At 46.3% G+C, this 22,804-nt stretch overlaps 1 protein-coding gene across 1 annotated transcript in view; it reads right to left on the bottom strand.

Moving 5' to 3' along the window:
- The window catches only part of HNF4A (hepatocyte nuclear factor 4 alpha), a 28,017-nt gene extending 10,018 nt beyond the window's left edge, over positions 1–17,999 (bottom strand). Inside the window, exons 1-5 of the mRNA XM_006275220.4 lie at positions 17,769–17,999; positions 10,243–10,417; positions 8,357–8,451; positions 6,155–6,261; positions 141–296 (exon numbers count right to left, since the gene is read on the bottom strand). Of these exons, the coding sequence (XP_006275282.1) occupies positions 141–296; positions 6,155–6,261; positions 8,357–8,451; positions 10,243–10,417; positions 17,769–17,889 (654 nt within the window). The 5' untranslated portion in view covers positions 17,890–17,999. The remainder of the gene's footprint in view (positions 1–140; positions 297–6,154; positions 6,262–8,356; positions 8,452–10,242; positions 10,418–17,768) is intronic.
- Between the last annotated feature and the right edge of the window lie 4,805 nt (positions 18,000–22,804).

Raw genomic sequence — 22,804 nt, 5'->3', positions numbered from 1 at the left:
GGCTCCTCAATCTGCTTCTGCAGTCATGATAACTGAGTGAACAATGTGCACTCTCTCTGAAGACCTGGGCTATTCTCTCCTTTTGGCTATATACTGACCTTGACAAAAAGATCTAGGAGAGGTCAAAAGGCAGCACCAACCTGATCATCCAGGGGCAGCTCACAGAATGCTGGGATGTACTTTGCCCACTCCACCAGCACCAGCAGCTGCTGCTTCATCGATTCGCATACATCTGCGATGTTAGCGATCTTCTTCCCTCGGATATCTCCATTGATCACAGAAACTGGTGATGATATCTGCAAGGATAAGAGAGGACTTACAGAGGACCTTCATATTTCAGAGCTGAAGGGGCCAGAGCTAAGGAAGTCCAAGAACCTAGGAAGGCTCATGAAAGGTGGGATCAGGAGATATAATGTTGATGAGATGGGCATCTTTCACCTATAACACCCAAAAGCCAAAAGCACCGATTTCATTATATATATGAACTCTGTTTGCTTACCTGCAAAAATTAGTGCTGGTTAAACCTGAAAAGCTTCAGAGCTTTTCTTCAGAGAAGCCCCCAGATACTCATCTGTTGATCTCCATGTTGGGGGGAATTGAATGTGCACTGGAAACTGTACTGAATGTCACTAAGCTTCTAGGCTAGGGACAGTATAAGTGATCAGAAACCAGTTCAAACCCATAACACAACAGAAGTTCAGTGCATATAAACCACTTTCAAAATGGCCAAAACTAATTTAAGATAAATCTGGATAGATGTAGTATCAGATTTAACTGATTTATAGGTTAAATCAGTTTATTGAACTTCTGTCCCAAATCCCCTCCAGATTCAAGTTAACTCATAGTCCCCCAGCATCCCAGGATGCTTTGTACCTCCCCTGCAAACCCCCCCACCCCTTGCAGGGTTGGGTGAGCTAGCCTTGGCCCAAGCTGTCTGTTCCAGATGAGCGGGGAGCCATGTTCTAACACCCCGCAGCTTCTGGCCTGGGGCACTGCAGGCATGTGGCTACATTTCTGGAATCTAAAGTGAATGTCTGTTCATTTGCTTATCAGCTCAATCCACACAGCTCAGACTAACCTGTGAAGATTGAATCAACTCAGCCTTGGGCTTTTTGACTGTCTGTACTTAGCCCTAATGCCTGCATGTTTCACTTTTCATGATCCTTCCTGTAGAAAAAAGTCACAGAAGATATATGGGGTGGAGTAGGATGGGTGGTAGAACAGGGAAGAACATTAATGGAATAAAGGAAAAAATAAAACTGAAAGTTATTTCAATTTTGCCAACTTTGAAACTGACCCAGTCACTAGGTTTTGGGGGTGGTGAGGGGAGAGGAGGCTATTTGTAATGTGTCACAAATGTTTCAGTCAGTTTTTTTTAATTGAAAACAGTATTGGATCACTTTTTAACATTGTTCTCTGATTTTTTAGTGTCAGTCTACTGAAGAACTGAGCTTTTACTAGATCAAGGTTTTAGGTGCTGGTTTGAATAATAAGTGTAAGTAAATTGGGACTGGAGAACTACTCTGCCACACCTCTGTTCCCAGTAACCGTGGCTGTCACTCTTCTGCCTCTGCCTGGCTTTTGTCACTGATGTGTGTAATACTGAAGAGACTCATTGTTTCTTCCTCATGCTGGCATAAGTCAGGGGTCTCTTCATTGGAGTCTGCTCCCCACAGTTGCAAATCAGAAGCATTTTAGGCCCTGTTTTGTAAGACTATATGGGCGCCAGAGTGCCCACGAGAGTGGTCTGTTGCCTAACTTGCATGTGCAACCATTGTGATTGGCAAGGCAAACCAGGCCATTTCACTTGCAAAATGTCAGGCCTGTCCAGCTTGCATGTGTAGTGACTGGATTGTCGCCCAAAGCCTCAGTCCATATCCATATAACCAAGGTACAGGCATGCATGCATATTTTGTATACAGAGCTGCACGCCCAGCTAATTTGAAAATCTGCCCCTAATCACCAGTTTATCCTCATGCTTCTGTGAGTGATTAACCAACCCTATCACTCCCCTCCTTCTCGCCCTCTCTTGCCCCATTCAGCATTGGTTATTTCTGTCCCGTTCTTCCCAGCACTTTCACCTCAGGCCCTGTCTCCCTTGTTCACAAAATTGCCTCACTGAGGAAATGTAGTTCAAAAGCTACCTGCAGGGTTGTTTTTTTTTGTTTTTTAAAAAAATATTCCCCCCCCCCCACCCCAGGTTCATTTCCTGGAACCTCTCCAGATCTGGAGCTGTTATTGAATAAATAAGATTGTAAAAATCTCCCTGTGTATTACCCTAATCAGGGAGGCCGGAAGGCTTAGCAAATAAATACAGACCTCTGGTGTGTGACCTGAGATCTCAGAAAACAGGGCTCCTCAGCAGTATCTTAGTCTAATTAGCCAGGAACATAGAAATTACCAATTAGTAGGCTGGATCATTTAACAAGCCTACAAGTACTCTGCCAGAGTGGATTTCTTGGCAGCTGCTGGTGGCTGACTCAACACTTGTATATCATGCTCTTGCAGAACCCACAGTCTTAGAGTAAAACTAGCCAATTGCCCGTCAGGAATGACAGTGGTGGGGACAGCATGCAGGGATGGAGCCCTGTGCCCCCCCATCCGGGCCTGCTCCCCCTTTACCTCCTGCTGCTTGGGGTCCAGGCCCGCTCCCCATTGCAGCGGTGGGGGGAAGGGAGGACTGGGCCCAGGCCGGATGTGGGGGAGGACTGGGCTTCAGGGTGGAGAGAAGCTGGCCCGCCACAGCAGGGGAATGGGAGGAGTGGGCTCGGAGCTCACAGTGGGGAGGAGGCCCACTGGGGGGGGGGGGGGGGGAGCAGTCGGCCCAGCCTGACAGGGCAGCAGCTGGGGCAGGGGAGGAGCGAGCCTCCTCCCCGCCCAGGTCCACTCCTCCCCCACCCCGCCTGCTCCCCCCGGTCCGCTCCGAGCCCACTCCTCCCGTTCCCCTGCTGCCACCGGGTTGGCCCAGGCCCGCTGTTCCCCTGCCACAGCGGGCTGGAGTCTCCCCTGGCTCAGGCTTGGTTCTCCTCCTGCCCCACGTGTGGGGCCCAGGCCCACTCCTCCCCTCCCCTCCCCTCCCCCCTACTGCCGCAGCATGCCCGCTATTCCCCCAACCCGCGTTGGGCCCACTCCCCCCCACCACCACCACTGCGTCCTGCAGTGACGATGGAAGGGGGGGGCAGGCCGAGGCAAGAGCCGTGCCCTTGCTCGCTCCCCACAGCATCCCGACCCTGCTTGCCCCCCTGCCACGGCCGCCATCACCTGCAAGTGTTGCGGGCCTCGCCCCGCCACCCTTCCGTCTGCTCCGCTGCCCCCGCCTCCAAGGAGGAGGGCGGGGCACATGCAGGCCTTGCCCTCCCCTCCGTCCCCTGTGTCCCCACCATCATGGCAGCGCTCCACTGCCGCCAGCTCCTGTTCGAATGCTTGTTTGCACCCTGATTGGCTGACAAACAGCCAATCAGAGCATGAATAAAGTGTTACGGACAGACAGACAACCAGACAGACTTAGCCTTTTATAATATTAGAATGCTGCTCCCTTGCAAGCCTGGTGACCAGAGGACCCGCTGTCTCACTTTGTAGTAAGAGCACAATTGTTAGTTTTATAGAGGCCATAAGTGTGCTACGAGCCTTGCATAAAAAGACAAGGGCCAAGATTTTTCAACAGTCATTTCTTGGTAGAGATTCCCCTCTGGACACTGCCCAGGCTGCTATGTTTGGGTCTCACCATAGCGAGCTTGTCTGATCTTAAACGTCCCTTGAACTAAATAGGCTGCTGCACAGGCTCTTTCCTGGGCTTGTTTTACATAGACTCTCTGGGCGTGTCTACACCTGCTCCTGACTGCACAGTCAGTACTGTGCAGTCATTTAGTACTTGCCTTACCCATCGGTACTGTGCAGTCCAGGCAGCTCACAGGTCATTTTTGACCCTACTGTGCATTAGCAATGAGCTATTGCGCAGTAGTGGCAGCATCATGGTTAGTACCTGCTAGTACTAGGTCACCATAGCACATCACTACAGTGATGTAGCGTCTCATGTAGATGCACCTTTATCTCTTCATGGCATTTCCTCATAAGATGTCTCTTATCAGTTCATGGGATTTAAGTCTCATGGTCCAGAGACTTAAATGCCTAGACACCCAATAATTGAAGAACACATTTCCCCAGCACTCCAGCCTCAGGCACTCCGGGTTTTCAATTCGCTTGTCCAGGGACATGTGATGGTTGGAGCAAACTGAAACACAGACCTAGTGAGGAGTCCAAAAGCCTCTTTGATTAAGGACTGTACAAGGACTGTACAGGCAAGATAATAACCACTGGGCAAGATAATAACCACAAGCACACATTTCCCTGCCTTGGTTCCCTCAAGTCAGATTCTCTGAGGATTCTCCCTCCTTGAGTCTCTCCTGTGAAGCATTTTTCCTTGTTCCTTAGCCAGTCACATAATTAAAACAGGCCACACAGATGGGAATGAATGACCCTCTTTTCTTTTCTCCAGTCCAAACTTCCCATATCCTAACGAGTGTCTCTGAGTTTCCCATCCCTCAGACGTTGGGGTTTTGAAGACCTGGAGTTAACATTTGCTCTCTTTCTTCTGTTTCTGGGGAAATTCCAGTGCTTCCACTCCCTTCCCTGCAGAGGAGCTTGGTTGGATTGATTTCTCTGGGCCTCAGCCATCCCACTGTCCTAACTTGCTCCCACCTGGAATGGGAGCCATCAAAGTTTAATGACCTTCCATTGCCCCTGGCTTGAGAGACACATGACACAGGCCCAACAGGATGTGGCTGGCTGAGGCATGCAGCAATGCAGCAATTTCAGAGCCTCAGCCAGAATTCTTAAACTTTATAGATCAATTCCCCAAATTTTCACACCCAGGATTTGGGGAGTCACATTTTTTGTCTGAGCACCCAAGCCTTGAAAATCAGCTGTCTCCATGGAGGCATCTGAAAACAGAGACGCCCCAAATTGCTAGCCACAACAGGAACTCAGGCCTGCAATATTCTGAGTGCCCTGGCCTTCTGAGTGCCTTCCATTCCATTTGATGTCAGCAAAGCCCAGCACTTCACTGGGTCAACACCTACAGCTTGGATAGGCCTTAATGATCTCATTAGGTTTTTCTTTTTCTCACCTTTACTACTTTGCAAAGGCTTTGACAGTTGTCACCTTCCAGGAGGGCTTTGAATGATGTAAGGAAGGTGGTTTGATATGCAGTTTTTGAAAGAACATTACAAGGATAAGAAGCACCAAGGAATGAGATGCCATGATGCCTATCAGAGGAAAGAAAGGGGGGAAACAGGCTGGCACTGTTGGTAGAGCAGAGAGAGGAAAGTTGGTGGTGGGGTCTGAGATGGGCTTCATGATGCATGGTCTTGAACAAAGACTTCCCTTGTATTCCACTACTGGTGAATTGAAGGACTATCTTATATTATGCAATTGGATGCAGGGCCATGTGGGTAGATACTGCCAATGCTTTAAGCCCAGGCTGCCTCGGTTAGAAAGGAGACTGGATGGGAAATTCTCTGAGCTGAAAGCCTGATAGGGCCCCCCCAAGTGTTTGCCTGTCTTGGAAGTCTTGGTTTCAGTTCTCCCCAAACAATGTCAGTTTTTAAGCTGTGCATATTTATTCAAATTCTTAAACAAATTTGCTTCCTCTTTTTTTGGGTCCCTTTCTGCAAATATTTCTGTATATAACTTTCCTGGCAGGATGTTTGTGGAAACAGAGGAATTTTACACAAACCCAGGAAAGAATATTTGCATAAAGCAAAACCTTTAAATTCATAATTATACCAGAAGAATTTACATCAGAAACCTGAATCTGAGAGTTATTCTTGTCCAGTCAGGAAGTGGAAACACAACATGTGACCTGAGGACCAGCTCCTCATCTATCGTAAATTGACACAGTTCATTTGACTTCAGTGAAGCTCTACCAGTTCACTTCAACAAAGGTCCTGCCTTTATGTGTCCGATCAAAGCAGCTGAAATTTCAAGCACTTCAAGGGAAGATTTCAAGTAAAAAATGCTTTTGAAAACATGGTGTTTAGTTTGCAAATCTGACATCAAAAGAGGAAAAAAAAGGGAAAAACCACAGGATCAATGAATCTACTGAGCACTTTGCCGCAGAAACATTCTCTGTAGTCAGATGGAAAAGAGGTATTACCTGTTGTGCAAGGACTTCTGCCTGCAGTAGGACATTGATGGAAGGCAGGCTGCTGTCTTCATAACTAGACCTCCGGGTGCTGATTCGATCACGTTCATTTTGCACAGCTGCAAGAAAGTATTTTGGCTCAACCACTACTCATGAATGGACATATGCACCAAATACAGTCACACCCATTTGGTATTCCCTCTACACAATAAATGATCAGCTTTCATATGCCATGGTTTTGCTGCTATAGAGTGCAGTGTGGGAAGAAAGCTAGGATGCAGGTGTATCTGGTTTTAGACATTAAACATAGGGAGCCTGACTTGCCTAAATTTGGTGCCTGATACAACATTTGGTATCTTCTGAGTGCCCTAATACAGCAAAGGCTGCAGTTGAAGCAATAATGCTGATATGGTGAATGCAAGTGCCTGCTGAGCAGTACTTGTGCTGTTTATAACCCGCAGTAGTCAACTCAGGGTGGGCAACATACAGTCATCCAAACAATCTGCTCTACAAGGGTATCGATCTACTCCAGAGCCAATTGCAACAATCTCCCCATGAAACTGGTGGCTCCTTGGATTTGTATTTTCTGAACATATCATACAGCTTGATAAAAAGCAATAACTAGCCAGCGCTAAAAAAAAAGCCCTGCAGTCAGCGGCTGTAAATAGGAGTTCTCAAGGTTACGCTGTTCGTTATCAGTGGCGGGGGCCCCAGGTTCAGTCACGCCATGATGTTTTCCAAATGTTTGTTCAGTATTAGCTGGTCATGGACCTAATGTAACTTCTATTGAATATTAACAGACACCAGCAGAGCTTTAAACACAAGATGAGTATGTTTGAAAGAGAGAGGATTCCACTGTTCTTCAGGAAAACTTAAGCCAAGTTTTTCAGGAAAAAAAACTAAAGGTTTTAGCCATGCCTGGTTCCTGTTGTATGGCAAGAAATGTTCATCAGGTAAGGGAGGCTAGAGGTGTTCTAGAAGGGCCGACTTCCTACTGCAATGGTGTGAGATGTTGTGTGTCATTTACTTTCAAATGTATGGAAGGTTTTTTATCCTAAGGGCTTGGCATCGAGAGGAACATATCCTGGGATCAGGAAAATTTGGGGCTTAAGGTATGTACTCAAGAACAACAGAGCCAAACCCACCCCCAGTGCCAGTCTACTCACTGACTCAGTGGGAGAAAGATTTGTTGCATAGACATTATCTGAACTATAACAGATGAATCCAGGCTCACTGTGGCTACTGTATGATATGGGAAACACTGTAAAGGCCTTGACAGCAGATGTACAAGGAGGCTTGTGGAATGACTTGCAAGGCCTTGGTGATGGTGGGTGATGGTGGTGCACAACAGTGAGTATTTTAATGACTGTTCAAACATTTTATCTGTGGTGAAATATCACCAGTTTCCACCATAGTCTTTACCAGAGGTGGAAATGCACTGTTCTGGTATGGAGAGATTTCACAATTGCCAATGCATAGGACAGACCCCTGCAACCCTCAAGAGTGAAATGGGATGCTTATGCTTTTTGCTGGCCTCCTCTAGACAGGGGTGCATTTTACCCCATACTGAGTTTTCTCCTCTGGGGGCCAAAGAAAATTTTGACCAAAATGAATAAAATTGTGCTGCTTTCTAGTCAGCTTCTGCAGTGCAATTCTGCTTGTGTACAAATTACCCGATCATATGCTTTTAATGTAAAAGCCACCAGCACTTCCTTAGGATAAAAAGTATCACAGGCAATTCACTCAAGTGGCCTTTATCTAAAATAGGTCTTTGCAGTAGTTCCCTTGGTGAAGAAGGAATAAAGAATATTGTAACTTCGCTGCTACAGAAAAAAAATCGTCAGTCAAAGCTTTGAAACATCTAAATGTCTTCTCCTCCAAACTGAGCCCTCACATCGCATGATCAGCAGAGCAGGTTCACTGTAAGGGCAAAGGGCATAGTGACTCACCTCAGAAAGAAGCAGCCACAAAAAGCTATGGAAGCCTTCTCTACATGGGGAAAGTTGTGCTATTTATACCAGCGTAGTATGTAGGGTGTGTATGTATCTGTGGGTCCAGGTGACATGTCAGGAGGTGGGGCAAAGTAGTAGTCAAACTAGTAGCATAACTGACTTTATGGGATGTCAGTGGGTGATATAAGAATGGAGAGGTTTCCTAGTGACAAAGCCATCCCAAGTTGACTGTAAGTCATAAAATAACTGAGTAACGACGCACCTTCCTTCTTCATTCCCGCTCGAAAGCACTTCTTAAGCCTGCAGTATCGACACTGGTTTCTTTTGTCTTTGTCTACAACACACTGTCTGTTAAACCTGGAAAGGAGAAAGAGATGTCAGTGGCAACAACCCAAAGAAAAACAACAGAGCAGAAACACAGATGCCCTGGCCTGTGAAGGGAATATTAAAATCTGGCACTTCCATGGTCACTTTGCATCTGTTAGTTTCTCAACAGATTAAACAGGAATTACTCCATGTGGGGTGGCACAGGGCAGCTAAGGGATTTGGACACACAATCCGTATTATTTTCATGTCTCCCTAGCAGTGTCAAAAATAGATATCACTGGGTCAGAGTCTGTCACTGTCACTCCCATGCTGCTAAATGGGATGGGGATCCCAGGTAGAACCAGCTAGATAGGAGCCAGATCCCGGTGACTGGAGTGGTCCTTTGTTATTTTGTACCCAGAACTCTAAGCAATAATAAATGGACTCCATTTGGACTGTCACACCTTGATCTTTAATAAGAGCAGTGCTTGCAGCCTTGTTGTGTACTTGTGCTTAGAGGTATTGTGCAATCCTCAAGCACATGGAGCTTCCTGGAAGCTTACTGGTGTCACACTCTGAGCTGTCCTTCCTACAACTCCTGTTCTAACCTGTGGATTATTATGGAAAAAGTTATTATGGAAAAGGAATCATTGCACTACACCATATGCTCTTACATTGCACACCACAGTTAGGCATCTTGACTCCTAATCCTTTTCTGACCTGTAGATAACACAGAACAAAACTATAGAGCTGCCTTCCAGTATCACCATCAGTCTTTACTGGGTAAAATCATTGCAGCTTCTGCCACACTGCTATACCTACATCCATGACTCCCCAAGGCAAACACTCCCTTGTCTCTTTTCTTTATGGCAATGTCAATAGCAGTTTGCGTACAGAGTTTATTCAGAATTTGACATGTTCTCTATTTAATTTTAAGCTCGCTGGTCAAGTCTGGTTAAACATGGGGCATGTGAGCTGCCACAAGGGGATAGTATCCTTACCACGTAGATTACTTTAGCTTTTGAAAAGCCTGGTTTTATAGTGCTTTTTTAAAACCCTAGGCCAAGATATTTCAAAATGGGTACCTAACAGCAGTCTAGGTCTATGGCTAGGCATCTATATAAGCTGCCTCATTTCCAAAACAGTCTCACTAAAATCAGGAGGAGCTTCTGTGTGTTTAGCTAATTGGAAAATCAGGACATTAAATATGGATTTAGGAGCCTAACATTAGGTACCTATTTTTTAAAAAAAATCTAGATGGAGGCTTCAAGTTACACTGCAAATTCCACTTCCATCTTAGCTTTCTTTCTGTCTCCCAGATTTCAGATCTGTGTTGTTAAATCCATCCCCCCTGTAATGAGATCTGGGGTAGAAGTGACAAAAGCAATGAAGCAGATCACTTTCAAAACTCACATAAACTCTTAGGAGCTGAAGAACCATTGATTTTTAATGAGACTTAAGTTCCCAAGGCCAAGCTGCACAAAGGTGTTTCAGTGATATGGATTCCATGCTTGAGAGGTTTGGGGGCCAGTGCCAAAGTTGCTTTTGAAAATGGGTTTAGCATGAAACCTGCATCTCAGGCTAGAGATCTTGAGTATGCTCCTGGGTGTAGGCATCTTCCTACACACCTTGCTTGACAGTGACTGGGGCAGGGCTACCTGAAACTATTCTTAAGTGACCCCTTGAAGACCAGAGTAGTGTCTCCAGCCCTCTTCTGCTGGAGGGAGAAATGGAGTAGGAAGAGAGAGCAGGGGAAAGTGAACCTAAGGTCTGGGGACTTTTCAGTTATATTCTTATTAGCCCCAGTAAAGCCTCTGACAGTAGGACAGCCTCCATCCATACCTGCAGGAGTACATGTGGTTCTTCCTGACGCTTCTCCTGAAGAAGCCTTTGCAGCCATCGCAGCTAGAAGCACCGTAATGCTTCCCTGTGGCACGGTCCCCACAGATGGCACACAGCGCACTCACCCCGATGCTGTTGGAGGCATTAAGGTTGGTTGTTTCTGATGGAGACGTGTCTGTTTTGGGGGAGGAAAAAGGGAGGAAGTCAGTGAAAAGTAACAGCAGCTGCTCTTTACTTAAGAGGGGTGGTGGCAAGAGGTCACCAGCAGGACCTCATAGTGTGTGCATTCTCTTTCTCTTGCACGCACACACACACAGTAGATTCCAAATACCAAGGTCTTGCCACAGATATGCACAGTTGGTGCCATTGGGTTCTTTGAAAATCAGGCCTGTAGCTCAATATTTTCTCATTTCTCATTAAGCTAGACACTCAAGCTGATTCTCCTAAGTCAGGGGCAGGCAATTATTTTGGGCGGAAGACAGCTTACTGAATTTTGGCAAGCTATCGAGGGCCGCATGATAGGCAGTCAGGGGCAGATAAATATTGATTTTCTAAATTTTTTAGGGGCCCTGCGGGTTGGATAGAATGGCCTCTAAGCACCTGGCCCCCGGGCCACATTTTGCCCACCCCTGTCTTAAGTGCTACACACCTGCATCTCTCATTGACTTCTACTTGCAATGATGGGTGCTTAGTACTTCTTAAAATCAGATGGTTTATTTGGATGCCTAACATAAGTGCCTGACTTCAGGCATTCAGATGTAGAAACGTTGCCCTAAGTGTCCATAAAAGCTAAGGATCCAAAATCAGAATCCAGGCACAAAGGTTATGCTTGAAAAATTTATTCATATCGATTGGTGTGCTTCTGTTTAATGGGGGCAGCATACAAAGAGCACTGAGACCTGCTTGTGAGAGGGGTGGGCTTGCAGAGCATGATGATCATTCAAACAGACTGAACTCCAGAGACAGCCTCAGACAGGGAAAACCAAATTCACAGCTGGCAGTGACCACAGCCAATAATTATTTGGGATTTTCAGATTTGGGGTTTCTGTTTTGATGCACTGCCAGGACTAGCTTGGGAGACCTGTGGAAGCAAACAGGGAACCAGTGCAGAACTTGGAGCATATGTATTATGTGCTTAGTGCAGGACTCCAAATGTAATAAGGAAGCAGCTGTATTCTGCAGAAGCTGTGGTCTTCAAAGAGCCTTAAGTGGCCCTTGTCAGAATATGTTAGAGAATTGAGATTAGGTTTGCATTTGAGAAATTAGTGGCTACCAGAGATGGGAAACCACCTTATGGGCTATTTGGTAACCCAAGGGCAGCAATTAACCCAAAAGGATCCTGAGATCCTCACTTATCTTGGAAAGTGTAGACAACCCTCCTCAAATACAGTCTCAGCCAGAAGTCTAAGTGCTTTCCCCTGTTTATGGGCCTCACGCCCAAGTCCTGGCACTGGTTTCACTTTCATGCAGATCCTGCTTTCAGTCAGATATGGGGCTAGATTGTGCCATGTTATATTCCCAGAAGCAAGGCCTCACCCGCTCAGTGAGCCCTGCTGACTTCAGGCAGACTCCTCATGTGAATGAGTCCTCTCCCTTCAGATGCCTCAGACCAGAAAGGCTAGGGACAGAAGTTACACATAAACCAGTTTAAGTGATCAGAAACTGGTTTAAACCTGTAACAGAATAGAAGCTCAAAATGGCTGAAACTGGTTTAAGATAAACCTGGTTGAATATAGTATCAGACTTAACTGATTTGTGTCAAACCAGTTTATGAAACTTCTGTCCCAGACCCCTTCCTGGTTCAAGTTAAATAACAGTCCCCCAGCATGCTTTCCAGCCCTGGACTGGGCTGTGCTGTCTGCTCCAGAGAGCAGGGCTAGCCCCACCCCTGTGCTCCCTAGCTGGAGCAGTGAAGGCTGGCTGACAAGGGGAGGGGCAGGGGTTGAGGGCAAGTCCCGCTGGGGATGCAGCCCAGTTCATTGGGGGAGGGAGGGACTGTCCCCAGGCAAACCCCAGCTGGGGCCTGGGGCCTGGGGCCAGGGGGCATTAAACATAATTTCCTATGCTCAAACTTATTGCTGGCTGCAACTGTGGACTACAAACCCCAGAGCCACCTGGAAGCAGGAAGAGGAAGTGATAAGCAACCCTGCAGAATCCTCCTGCTGTGATTCTGGACTGCAAATCCCAGAGACCTCGGGGGGAGCAGGAAGAGAAAGCAAACACACAGCCAGAGAGTTATGCTCTAGTGCTCCCTGGCTTCTGCTCTGAGCCACTGTAGGCATGTGACTGCATTTCCTGAATCAAAGGTAAATATCTGTTCCATGGGTGACTGGTGCCACCTTAGTTGGGGGCGGGGGGGCATGTGCCCCCCCAGCTATCAGTCAGTGACCGGGGGGGTCCCCCCATGGCCAGTCTTGCTGAGCCGGCGGGGAGGTCCCTCCACAGCCAATCTCACTGACGAGGGGCGTCCCCCACGGCCGATCACTGCAGCCACTTACAGAAGTGGCTATGGCTGCTCCCGGGAGTGCCATAGCGCTCCCATCCCAGCTGGCGCTTGAAGGGGGGGCACCAGCATTCCTGCCTGCCCCCCCTGCCCATTGCCTAAGCGGCAAGCATGGCCGCTCAGGGGGTGCACCGGCACTCTCAGAGGGTACACCCCCGTGAACCCCCTACATGTCGCTACTGGCCTGTTCACTTCTGTTTCAATTTAATCTGTGCAGTTTAGGCTAACCTGCAAAGACTGAATTGATTCAGCCTCAGGCTTTTTGACTGTCTATACCTAGCCAAAGAGAAGAATGAGACTTTAGGACATAGGAGGCTTAGAGCTCAACATCCTCAGGAATCTGATAATGTTACAGCACAAGCTACCATGAAATCTATCTTTCAGGGGCTATCCACAAACATTGACTAGAAATTTTGCTGCAGAGAAAGCCACCAGCCAGGTTACTTGAGGAGGATGAGAAATACCACCCTCTGTGGTCAGGGAGAAGAAGCACCAAATCAGTAGAAAGCTCATTCTGCTGCACTAAGACCCCCTCAGGGGAGTTAGTCAAACCACAAGGCAGATGGCATCAAAACTTGGTAACCTTGTAGGTCTAACCTCCACAAAGACCACCTTCAGGTACCATGTATCTGCACAGTTACCTACATCTCCACCCCTGGAAATTCCAGTTTTAAATTATTTTTCTGATTTTAAATGCCCATAAAAACAGATCACATAGGTCTATTGATTTACTGGTTCCTGGGTCTACAGGTCCCACCAGCTTCCTGCAACTAACATTAATGGAGCCCAGTAGAAATTAATGGGGACCATTGGAAAGCACAAGACTACCTGCAGGATTTCACTGGGGGGTGCTGGGATTTCTACCAGGGCAAAAGGAGATCATTGATCATCACGAGTGACACAGAACCTATGCTAAGGTCTGAAATGTCTAGTGAAAATTAGGGGGCATGAACTAAACATGAACTGAAAGCACAATAAAGGCATGTGCAAGCCTCTGCTTTGCAAATCACAGGCACAGTATTTCATGAACCCCAGGGTCAAGCCCATCGTTGTGGTAACTTAATTGGAGTTACACTGGGAAAGACCCTGTGCCTCCATCTGTCTGATTTAAGACGCAATGTCCCATTCTCCCTGCTGTCCTGGTTTCCCTTCTGTTATGAAAGAATGCACAGATCTCATTCATACTTTGGCAGGGAGAGGGTTACCACTCTCCCCAGGAAAGGACACAGCTGCCTGTAGTTGGTGCAAGGGATCATCTGGGGGAGGGGGGGAACACAGCTGTGCTGAGTCAGGCATTGCTCCAGCACTCTATAAAAGGGCTGTTCATTGAGGTGATGGGGCTGATACTAGGAGCTTGAATTTGGGGGTGGGGGAAAAGAGGATAGGACAATGCTATCTCAAAAAGGTCTCCTGCCACAAAGTTCATTGAGAGGCCAGGCTGACCCCTTTGTTTAAAGCCCAGCCTCTGGGAAGTTCTTTTGCTGTTTGTTTGACCAGGTTCTGGATATGCCAGAGACCTGGAGTTCTGCAGCCTGGGAATCTGGTCCCTAACTGACCTGTCCCACTACACAGAGACATGCCACTGAAACATCTAACAAAATGTGCCCTCTGACTAAGGGCTGATTTAAGTATGGAAGTGGGTCTGTGTGCAAATCCAGAGCACTACACTTGCAGTGGCAGGACTCCTTGTGTGGAGGGCCTAACAAGTGGAATAAAAGGCTTTCCATATAGACTTCTTACTGCTGCATACGTGCTAGGTTCCCTTGGTTGGGAGTTTTCTGTAGTGGATACTGGAAAGGCTTTAAGTTTAATACAATTTAGTCCAGACACATTGTTAAGAAGACGTGTTTTTATCTCTGCAAGCCAGCTGAATCTACACAGTTCAAATGTTGGAGTGTGAAGGCAGTCACATCTTTGTGAATCCCATTGTTGACCACCTTATCTGGGACCCCCAGCCCCTGAATTTCCCATGCCAACTTGCTTCCCTGGAATATATAAGATGGCTATATGGAAAGCCTATATGTCTACTTGTTAACCTGATGTTGCAGAGAGTGACCAGTGCCTGACTATGTATATCGATATGGGGGTGCAGGCTGTACAAATTACAGCCTCCAGCATATGCATTCCTCAAGGCCATATTACATGCTAGGAATGATCACTTGTCCTTACTGATGAGGCTGCAACATGCTCCATTTTTTCACTCTGGCTTCCTCACTCCTAGCAAGCTGCAAAAACAATTTGCCCAGCCAAACACAATGAGGTATCCCAGGTACACACAGTCACCTAGAAAGGTAACCTCCAAACACCATCGCCCTTACCCAGCCTCACATTGCTCCTGCTACCACTGCACAGAATGGCTCTAACTGACCCTAAGCTTGCCTATAGAAGAGAAATTTCTCATTTTCACAAACTCCCCCATGTGGGCACTTACTCTGAAATAAAAGTTAGTTTTTCAGCTAATTTCAACAGATTCCAAGAAGACCAAACCTGACCTAGGAAAAGGCCCTCCACACAAGGAGTCCTACCACTGTGAGTGTAGTGCTCTGGATATATGTAATGGTAGACCCAAGAAGCCACATACAGGGACAAGGGCCTTTTTGCGTTCAACTTGCACCCAAACATAACAAAAAGGACCATTCCTACCTTAAAAAACCTTCCAGTCCACCCAGCCTCTATTCTTCTAAGCTGAAAACCAGCACTAAATGATTTGCTGGTAGATGATTCTCAAACATTATTTGTACAGTGCCAACACTGTGAATGACTGGCTGTCCTCAAGCCTTTGCTGTCCCAGCAATGCCTGAGTAATGGGGATTAGTCTGAAGCTAGGATAACTAAGAAGAAAAACAATCCCCTTAAAGGTTGAGGGATCTAATAAGACTGAAAATGATCTTATGCTCTTATAGCAACTTTTATCCTGGAGAGTCCTGTACCATTTTCCAAAGCAGGAAGCATCAAAAGAGTAACAAGATTTAAAATTTGCCACCATTTCATCATTGAAAGATGGTGGCTATTTCATAATGCACAACAAACACTTCACAGCAGTTTGGGACAGGAAGTGTGGAAGACTGTCCATTTTGTGGGAAAAACAGAAACAGGTAGATTTATGTTTTAGTTGGGCAGAATGTAATTGTCTGAGCTGGACTGTTGCCAGGATGCTGAGTTAACCTTCACCCGCATCTTTTCTAAAGATATAGCATATAACTTTCTCCATTGGATCTCATTAGACACAAAGGTATTTAGCTGAATCAGCTGGGTTACTAGCAGGCTAATTCTGGGCTTTTTCTGTATTGTGTTCGAATATAACAACCTCCTTGGCAAGTCACATACAATGAAACTGTTCTTTCCTACTCTCCCCACAGGGCCTGCTGCAGGTCATTCTCTGGATGATCGATCACCTTTACTACTCTTTATAAAATCAGAGTAACACTGTGGAAATCACCATCCCTCTCTGCTAAACCATAGGCAAACTCTACAGATAGTGCCTCCACCCCTACTGCATGAGTACAACTCTTTTCCAGGCTTTCTGGACCTTAGAGGGCCTGATGACTGATGACCTCGGTGCGGGATTTCTATTTGCTGGACAACAAAGGACTTCAAGCTTAGTTGTCAAGTTCAGACATGTCCTTAAGAATAGATACCAGTATCTCAGCAAGCTAGGTGTTGCAGTGTGAAGGCAGCCATGTCTTTGTGAATCCCACCACTGACCCCCCTTTCTGGGACTCACACCTCCCTGAGCTCCCCGTGACAGTTCACTAGCCAAGAGGCAGGGATTAGAGCAGAACCCAAAACAAGGTATGTTGGAGGGGCATTTTAGTGCCATGGACTTACACTCAGAGCACAATGGCTATCTTGGGCAACCCTGTGTCACTTGTTTGCAGTAAAAAGGTTCTGTCTTGCAACCTAGTCAGTATATGCCGGTGACAAGATTCCCTAATCAAACATCAGAACTGGATTTCTTATGCAGCTTTAGAGCAGCCTGAAGAGAGAGCTAACCAGAGAGAAAGCACAAAACTGGGATCCCAGAGAGCAGACAGTTGTTTTTCTGCAGCATATTTAGCTGAGTGATTAACCCAATATTTAGAGAGGATTTGGGTAACTGGGAGAGGAATCTGAGATGAATCCTTGCAGACTCCAGACTCAAACCCACAGGATAATGTTGCATATCCTAATAAAACGCATGTGATCTCCTGGAGGGAGAGGACTGTGTCCGTGTATCCCAGTGGGAAGATAAACTGAGACTAGTCCCAGTTAAAAGGGCAGAGCCTTCCTTTCCTGCCTCTCATACATTTAAACTCACACCAGTTTATGCCATGTAAATGGTTCAGTCTAACTTCGGGCTGTAAAGAGAAGGACTACCTGTCCCTGGTCTGGGGGCCGCCACTGGAAATATGCAAAGTGAAGCCTATTTTAATAAGATACCTGCCCCCACTATGCACTGCACACCTTCATCCTGCGTGTGGGTTATCACTAAAAATCCAACTACAGTCCGAGTGTCTGACTGGCACAATGCACTGAAACTCTTCCGGATGCCTGTTCTACTTCACAATTAAGGGAGGTTCTGTCTATCACTGTACATCTGTGAAGACAGGAGAAGCAGCCCACTTAGAAGCCTTCACAAGTAAAGAAACAGCTGATCTCGGCACTTTCCTTCCTGTTTGGGTTTTGAGACCGGTGAAACCCATTTGCTCTCAGCTCTGGGTCCTTGTTCCTTTGCTGCAGCCAAAGGATTAGCAGGGAAATTCTGTGCTCTCTAGGGTTATAATACTGTGCCCCTCAATGAGGTACCTCCGCTGAGCAGGTTCAGTCAGTGCCCAGAGGAGCATTAATCGGACGGCAGTACTCGAGAGAAGGAGGAAAAGCCACTTACATACTGGTCCTTCTCTCCTGGCCCCTTCAACTCCCCATGCTCTGTAGGTGAGTAAACCCCAATGAAAAGCCTATTGACTATAGACTGGATCTCTGGAAGGCTCTAGCTAACCCAACTAACTTCAACAGAGGAAAGCGAACCCCAAAGCAGACTTACCATTGCCCATAGCCAGCACCTGCATGTTCTCAAATTCCAGAGTGGTGTAAGCTGGGTCTAACGCTGCGCTATAATCTGCCATCTCCATGTCTATCAGGGCTTTGGAAAGACGCATTATCATTAGCAAACACGGACCAGATTGCAGCGATCCCCTCGTTGGAGGTTATTGGCCCCTCAGCCTCTTGCTGCCTTCGCTGCCGCCCCTATCTGTTGTCTTTTATTTCAAATATTTCTCTGGAGGGATTTGCTGAGCTTCAAGGCCTATACTCCCCAGAGGGGTGGAGGCAGGAGGCAGGGGGGTTAATCTTTAATCATCTCACCCAGTGCTGAATGCTGGAAGCTGGGCTTTTTTTTTTTTTGGTGGGGCAGCAGTGATTGTCATTGCCTGTTTGTTTATTATTGCATTTCATTTGCTGATTCCAGCTCCTGGGCACACGCCGCAGTGACAGCGGTTAGGGAGAAGCACATTCTCAATGTGTGGAGTATATTTCCTGAGCTATTGACCTTGATACTTGGGCGTTTTCATTGGTCTTAATTGTACCCAGTGTGAAACCTTGGAAAAACCCTGTCTGCTCCCCAGTTCCCTAATTTCCCCCTTTCCCCAATATCCTCTCCCTCCCCCCACCATTGGCCTCTGATTCTTGTCTTCTTTCTTTCCCCACACCCTTTCCTCTCTTTCCCTCTTTGCAGAGGTCAATATAATCAGAATTGCCATTTACACCTTGTCGTGTCTGGTAACAATGCGAATTTTTCATTTTACTTCCCAATAAAGTGAGTTTTACAGGGCCTGAGCTTACTGTAAACACCTCCCACTCTATAGTCTGCACCAACAACCTTCAGGGGAAGGTTTGTGAAAGAGCCAGGCATGCAAATGTACAAGGGGAATGTGAGTACAAGTGTGTCTGCCCAGGCTGCCTGGTGAATGGTGGATCAGGTACATGATTACACTGCCATTACTTGTGGGCCTCAACTTTTTGAAAATCTTACCCTGAAAACAAGTTCAATTCACACTGGATTTGATTTCCATGGGTCACTCTGAGAAACCTGGCTCTTGGGTTCTGATTTTGGGAAAAGAAAACTCCAGGCATGTTGTAATGCAACACAGTGCTATTGTACGGACTATCTTGCCTACAAACTGAACCACCCAAGACATTCTGTAGAGCAGGGGTGTCAACCAGGTGTCAACCATATGGCCCACAGGCTGGACCCAACCCATGGAACTATTTTATCTGGTCTGCTGGAAATAGTGGAGCATGGCCTGCCACAGAATTAGGGGTTCCTGGATGCAGCAGGGGGGTGAGTTAGGGCTGTGTAGATGTAGCCCTTGCTCACCCTGTGCCCACAGGACTCATGTCACCATCTGGTCCCAGACCCACTGTAGCTGCTGCTGCCACTGTGGAGTCTGGGAGGAGCCCCCATGATCTAGATCCACCCTGAGGCCCAGGGTAAGTTTGACACCCCTGCTCTGGAATTAGATTCTATTCCAAAACCCACTCAAAATCATGGGGATCCTTTTGTTGACTTTGATGGACTTAGGGTCAGGTAATATAGGACAGTGGGCACGTCTACACGAGATGCTTATTGTGCATTAGCCTAACAACATTGTGCAGTAGTGTGGTGGTGAAAAACAGTGCTAATAGCCTACTGTGCAGTGTTATTAGGCTAACGCGCAGTAAGTGTCACAAATTAACCATGCACTGGTGCTACTGTGTGGTAACTCTAATTACTGTGCATTCAGTTAGTACTTTATTAAACAAGTACTAACTAAATGTGCAATATCTGAGGCACATTAATGAACATGTAGTTGCACCCAGTAAAAACATATTTTACACATGACAGAAAATAGTGCACTGCTGTGGTTTAGACTGGGATGGCTTTGGATGATTCACTGTAATTTCCATTGCATAGCAGTGCAAGATCAACAAGTGGAAGTTACTTTATCACTTAACAGCATCAGCTGAATTGCATAGAACAGCTAGTAATTAAGGATTAGTATCAGCTTCTTCTGTAATGAACACATCCCAATTTATTTCACAATCAATGCAGGCTGATTTAGTTGACATACTGCATAGTTAATAGCCTCAAATTAGTTTTAACTATGCTTCACAGGCAAGCAGAGCAGACTGGGCCATGCCAAATCAAAAGGCCATTACAGGTTTAAGGATCCCTGCTCTCAGAGCTCAGCACCGAAATTCTAGATCCACAGACCCCCAAAAAGTACATGCCACTGGGGCTGTGGCATTTGGTGTATTAACAGAAGATCATCAGTATGTCTACAGGATAGTGAATGTTTCACAAAGCAAAGCAAGAAGATTACAGCACGTATAAAAGACACATATGCTGCCTATCTGCTAGGAGGTTGGGTCTGTACATTCTGTTGGCTATGCTGCTTCAGCTTTGTTCCTGGAGATACAGAAAAGCCCCACGTTTCTTTTTTGGGACTAGTATGACAGCAAGATCTGACCCATGATCCCTAATGACAGGAAGGAACCCCTTTGAACCCAGATGTTTGGTTGTTCTTTCCCTCCGGCAAGGAGGATTCTGAGCTGAGAATTCATTTGTTTGAAACAATGTGCGTGAGAGGGAGGAGGGGAGTACAGCCCCTTAATGGCCTCATTCTTGAGACCTCCATTCCAAATCTGGTTTGGCCAGAATGATCCCTTTGATTAGATAAACGCTACAGACACAAAGTCAAATATGTGCAGGATTTGCCATAATGTCTAGTAAAATATCATAAAAACCTAGACCATTTTGCTCGGTTCAGCAAAACAAGCCTTTGCTCAGATAGGCTGCTCTCTAAATAAGGCTGAAATACCTGCTCACTCCAATGAGGTCTGGAAGCTCTAGGTCAGGGGGGATTAAGGATACTAGGAATAGAAAATGAAGAGATATGTGTGGAAGGGGAGTCGGGAAGTTTGAGGAGAATTAGGTGGCCCAGGATGTGAGGAATATCAATGGGACACAAGGCCTTTTACCTCTAAGTTGATGTGACTGCAGTTCCTCTATGTGGTGTCCTCAGTCCAGTGCCTGGTGCATAAATGTCCCCATCAAAAATCCTGTTTCAGCAGGGAGGTCAAGGGCTGAATGGGGAAAGGAGAACAAAGACTATTCTCCTCTTTCACCCCGGAGATTATCTTGCCAGACAGTATTGGAATGGAAAGGTTAATTTCCACACCAAAAAACAATGAAACAGTTCCAACTATCCTATTTGTTAGTGAAGACACTTGTTGCTTCACCCCGACTCTAGTATGAGAGGATTCCTGTCTCACTGGGAGGCCAATAAATCTAGCAGAAATTTAGAAGAGGCTCCAATGAAGAACCAGGGGTAAAGTGGTCCCTATAGCATGACATATTTAAGTGACAAATCCTGGACTAGGCACAGTGACCAATGCTGGTGAATGAGGTGCCCACGCCAGCATAAATTAAAACATTTCTGAAGGGAGAGAATGGTTGAGAGACAACAGCTATCCTTGATTTTAGATCATTTTGGCTCACTTAAAGATACTTCCCTTTCTGCACCAGCCAGAGGGACAAATTCTGAACAGCTTTTTGCTAAAAAGCCAGAGTCAATCCATTGATGTTAGGAGAGTCACCCCACACTTGAACTGATCCAATGCCCTCTAAAACCAAAGGAAGTATTCTTACTGACTTCAGGGGGTTTAAGATTTGGCCTAGTGACACTAATGCTGCTGAGAGGGGAATTTGGCGCAAGATTAGCAAGTAGTAGACATAAGCCACGGATGGGTTTTGGCCATGGAGTCTGGGAAGCGGGTGCTTTCACGTTGTGTCTTGGTGCATGGCAGCTCCCTGCCTAGGGCCTTTCACTAAATCCAGTTGCTTCGGGAAACCCCATCCAAACACCTCACCAGCCTCACTCCCCAACCCTGCCACTACATCACTTCACCCCAACACTTCACATTACAGGAGCCAGTTATAATAGGAAAATATTAGAACTCCAGGAACCAGTGTACTCTTTCATGGAACAATAATTTGATTTTATCAGATGAGCAGTAAATTCCCCCGTGTCCTTCCTCACATAAATATGACAAGAGACTAATTCTGCTTCATATACAGACCTTCTGACTGGCAGTTTCACCAAAAGTAAAGGCGATTCCCAGCGAATAAGATACATACCTCCTTAAATGAGGAACAGAATACAGGCTGTTTAATAAACACGTACGGGGAAGTATATCATCAGCCAGAACTCTTGACAGCTACTGATAGTGGAAGAGGGAGACACACACCTATGGACACATAATGGTTCTGCCTGCACTACCTACACAGACCCAGCTGAACCAGGGACTCAGTTGCCTACTACAATTGCCTCCTGACCTTGTTCAAACTTGCGACGTGAATAAGGCAAGATCAGAACCTAGGTGGTTCCTATCCATGCTGCAGACTTCAATCAAGTTTTTACCCAGGTTGTATTCATAGTGCGCATGAGCCCAAAAGCTTGAAAAAAAGCTTATACTAGCAATCTTAGGTCATTACTTCTGTTTAAAAAAAAAACAACAAAAACCTCTAAAAGGCAAGGAAGAAGATCTAGAAAGAAAGGCACCTTAGTACTAACTTCATGTCTTCACAATTATGTCTACACAACAATGAAAGGATTACTACAGCTGAGGTAGCCATACCTGAGCTCAGGTGCAGCTAGCAGTGTAGAAGGTGCTATAAAATGCACCCAAAAAGATGGATAAAAACTCAGGTGCTTAGCCACTGCTGAGCTCTAGGCTGCCACAGCAACACTCCCACTTGCCAAGCAAGCTAGTTCAAAGCTAGCTCAGGTATGCTAACACAATCTGCAGTCACATCTTTGCTGGCACATATCTTTGTGGAAGGGAAAATACAGCAAGCTATGCTATCAGAGAATCTATCATAGGTTGTCTCATCCCTGCTGTCCCCTTATGGTGTGAAACGCCCTTCTATATACAACTGATCAGCTCTTCAGTACCTTATCTGGCCAACAGCAATGTGAAAAGTGAGTTGAAAAATCATGTACCCAAATTGTGGTGTTTTCTTAATGCTGTTTATCATCA

The sequence above is a fragment of the Alligator mississippiensis genome, chromosome 9 (assembly GCF_030867095.1).
Source record: "Alligator mississippiensis isolate rAllMis1 chromosome 9, rAllMis1, whole genome shotgun sequence".
NCBI lineage: Eukaryota > Metazoa > Chordata > Crocodylia > Alligatoridae > Alligator > Alligator mississippiensis.
This window is presented reverse-complemented; position numbering and strand designations above follow the sequence as displayed.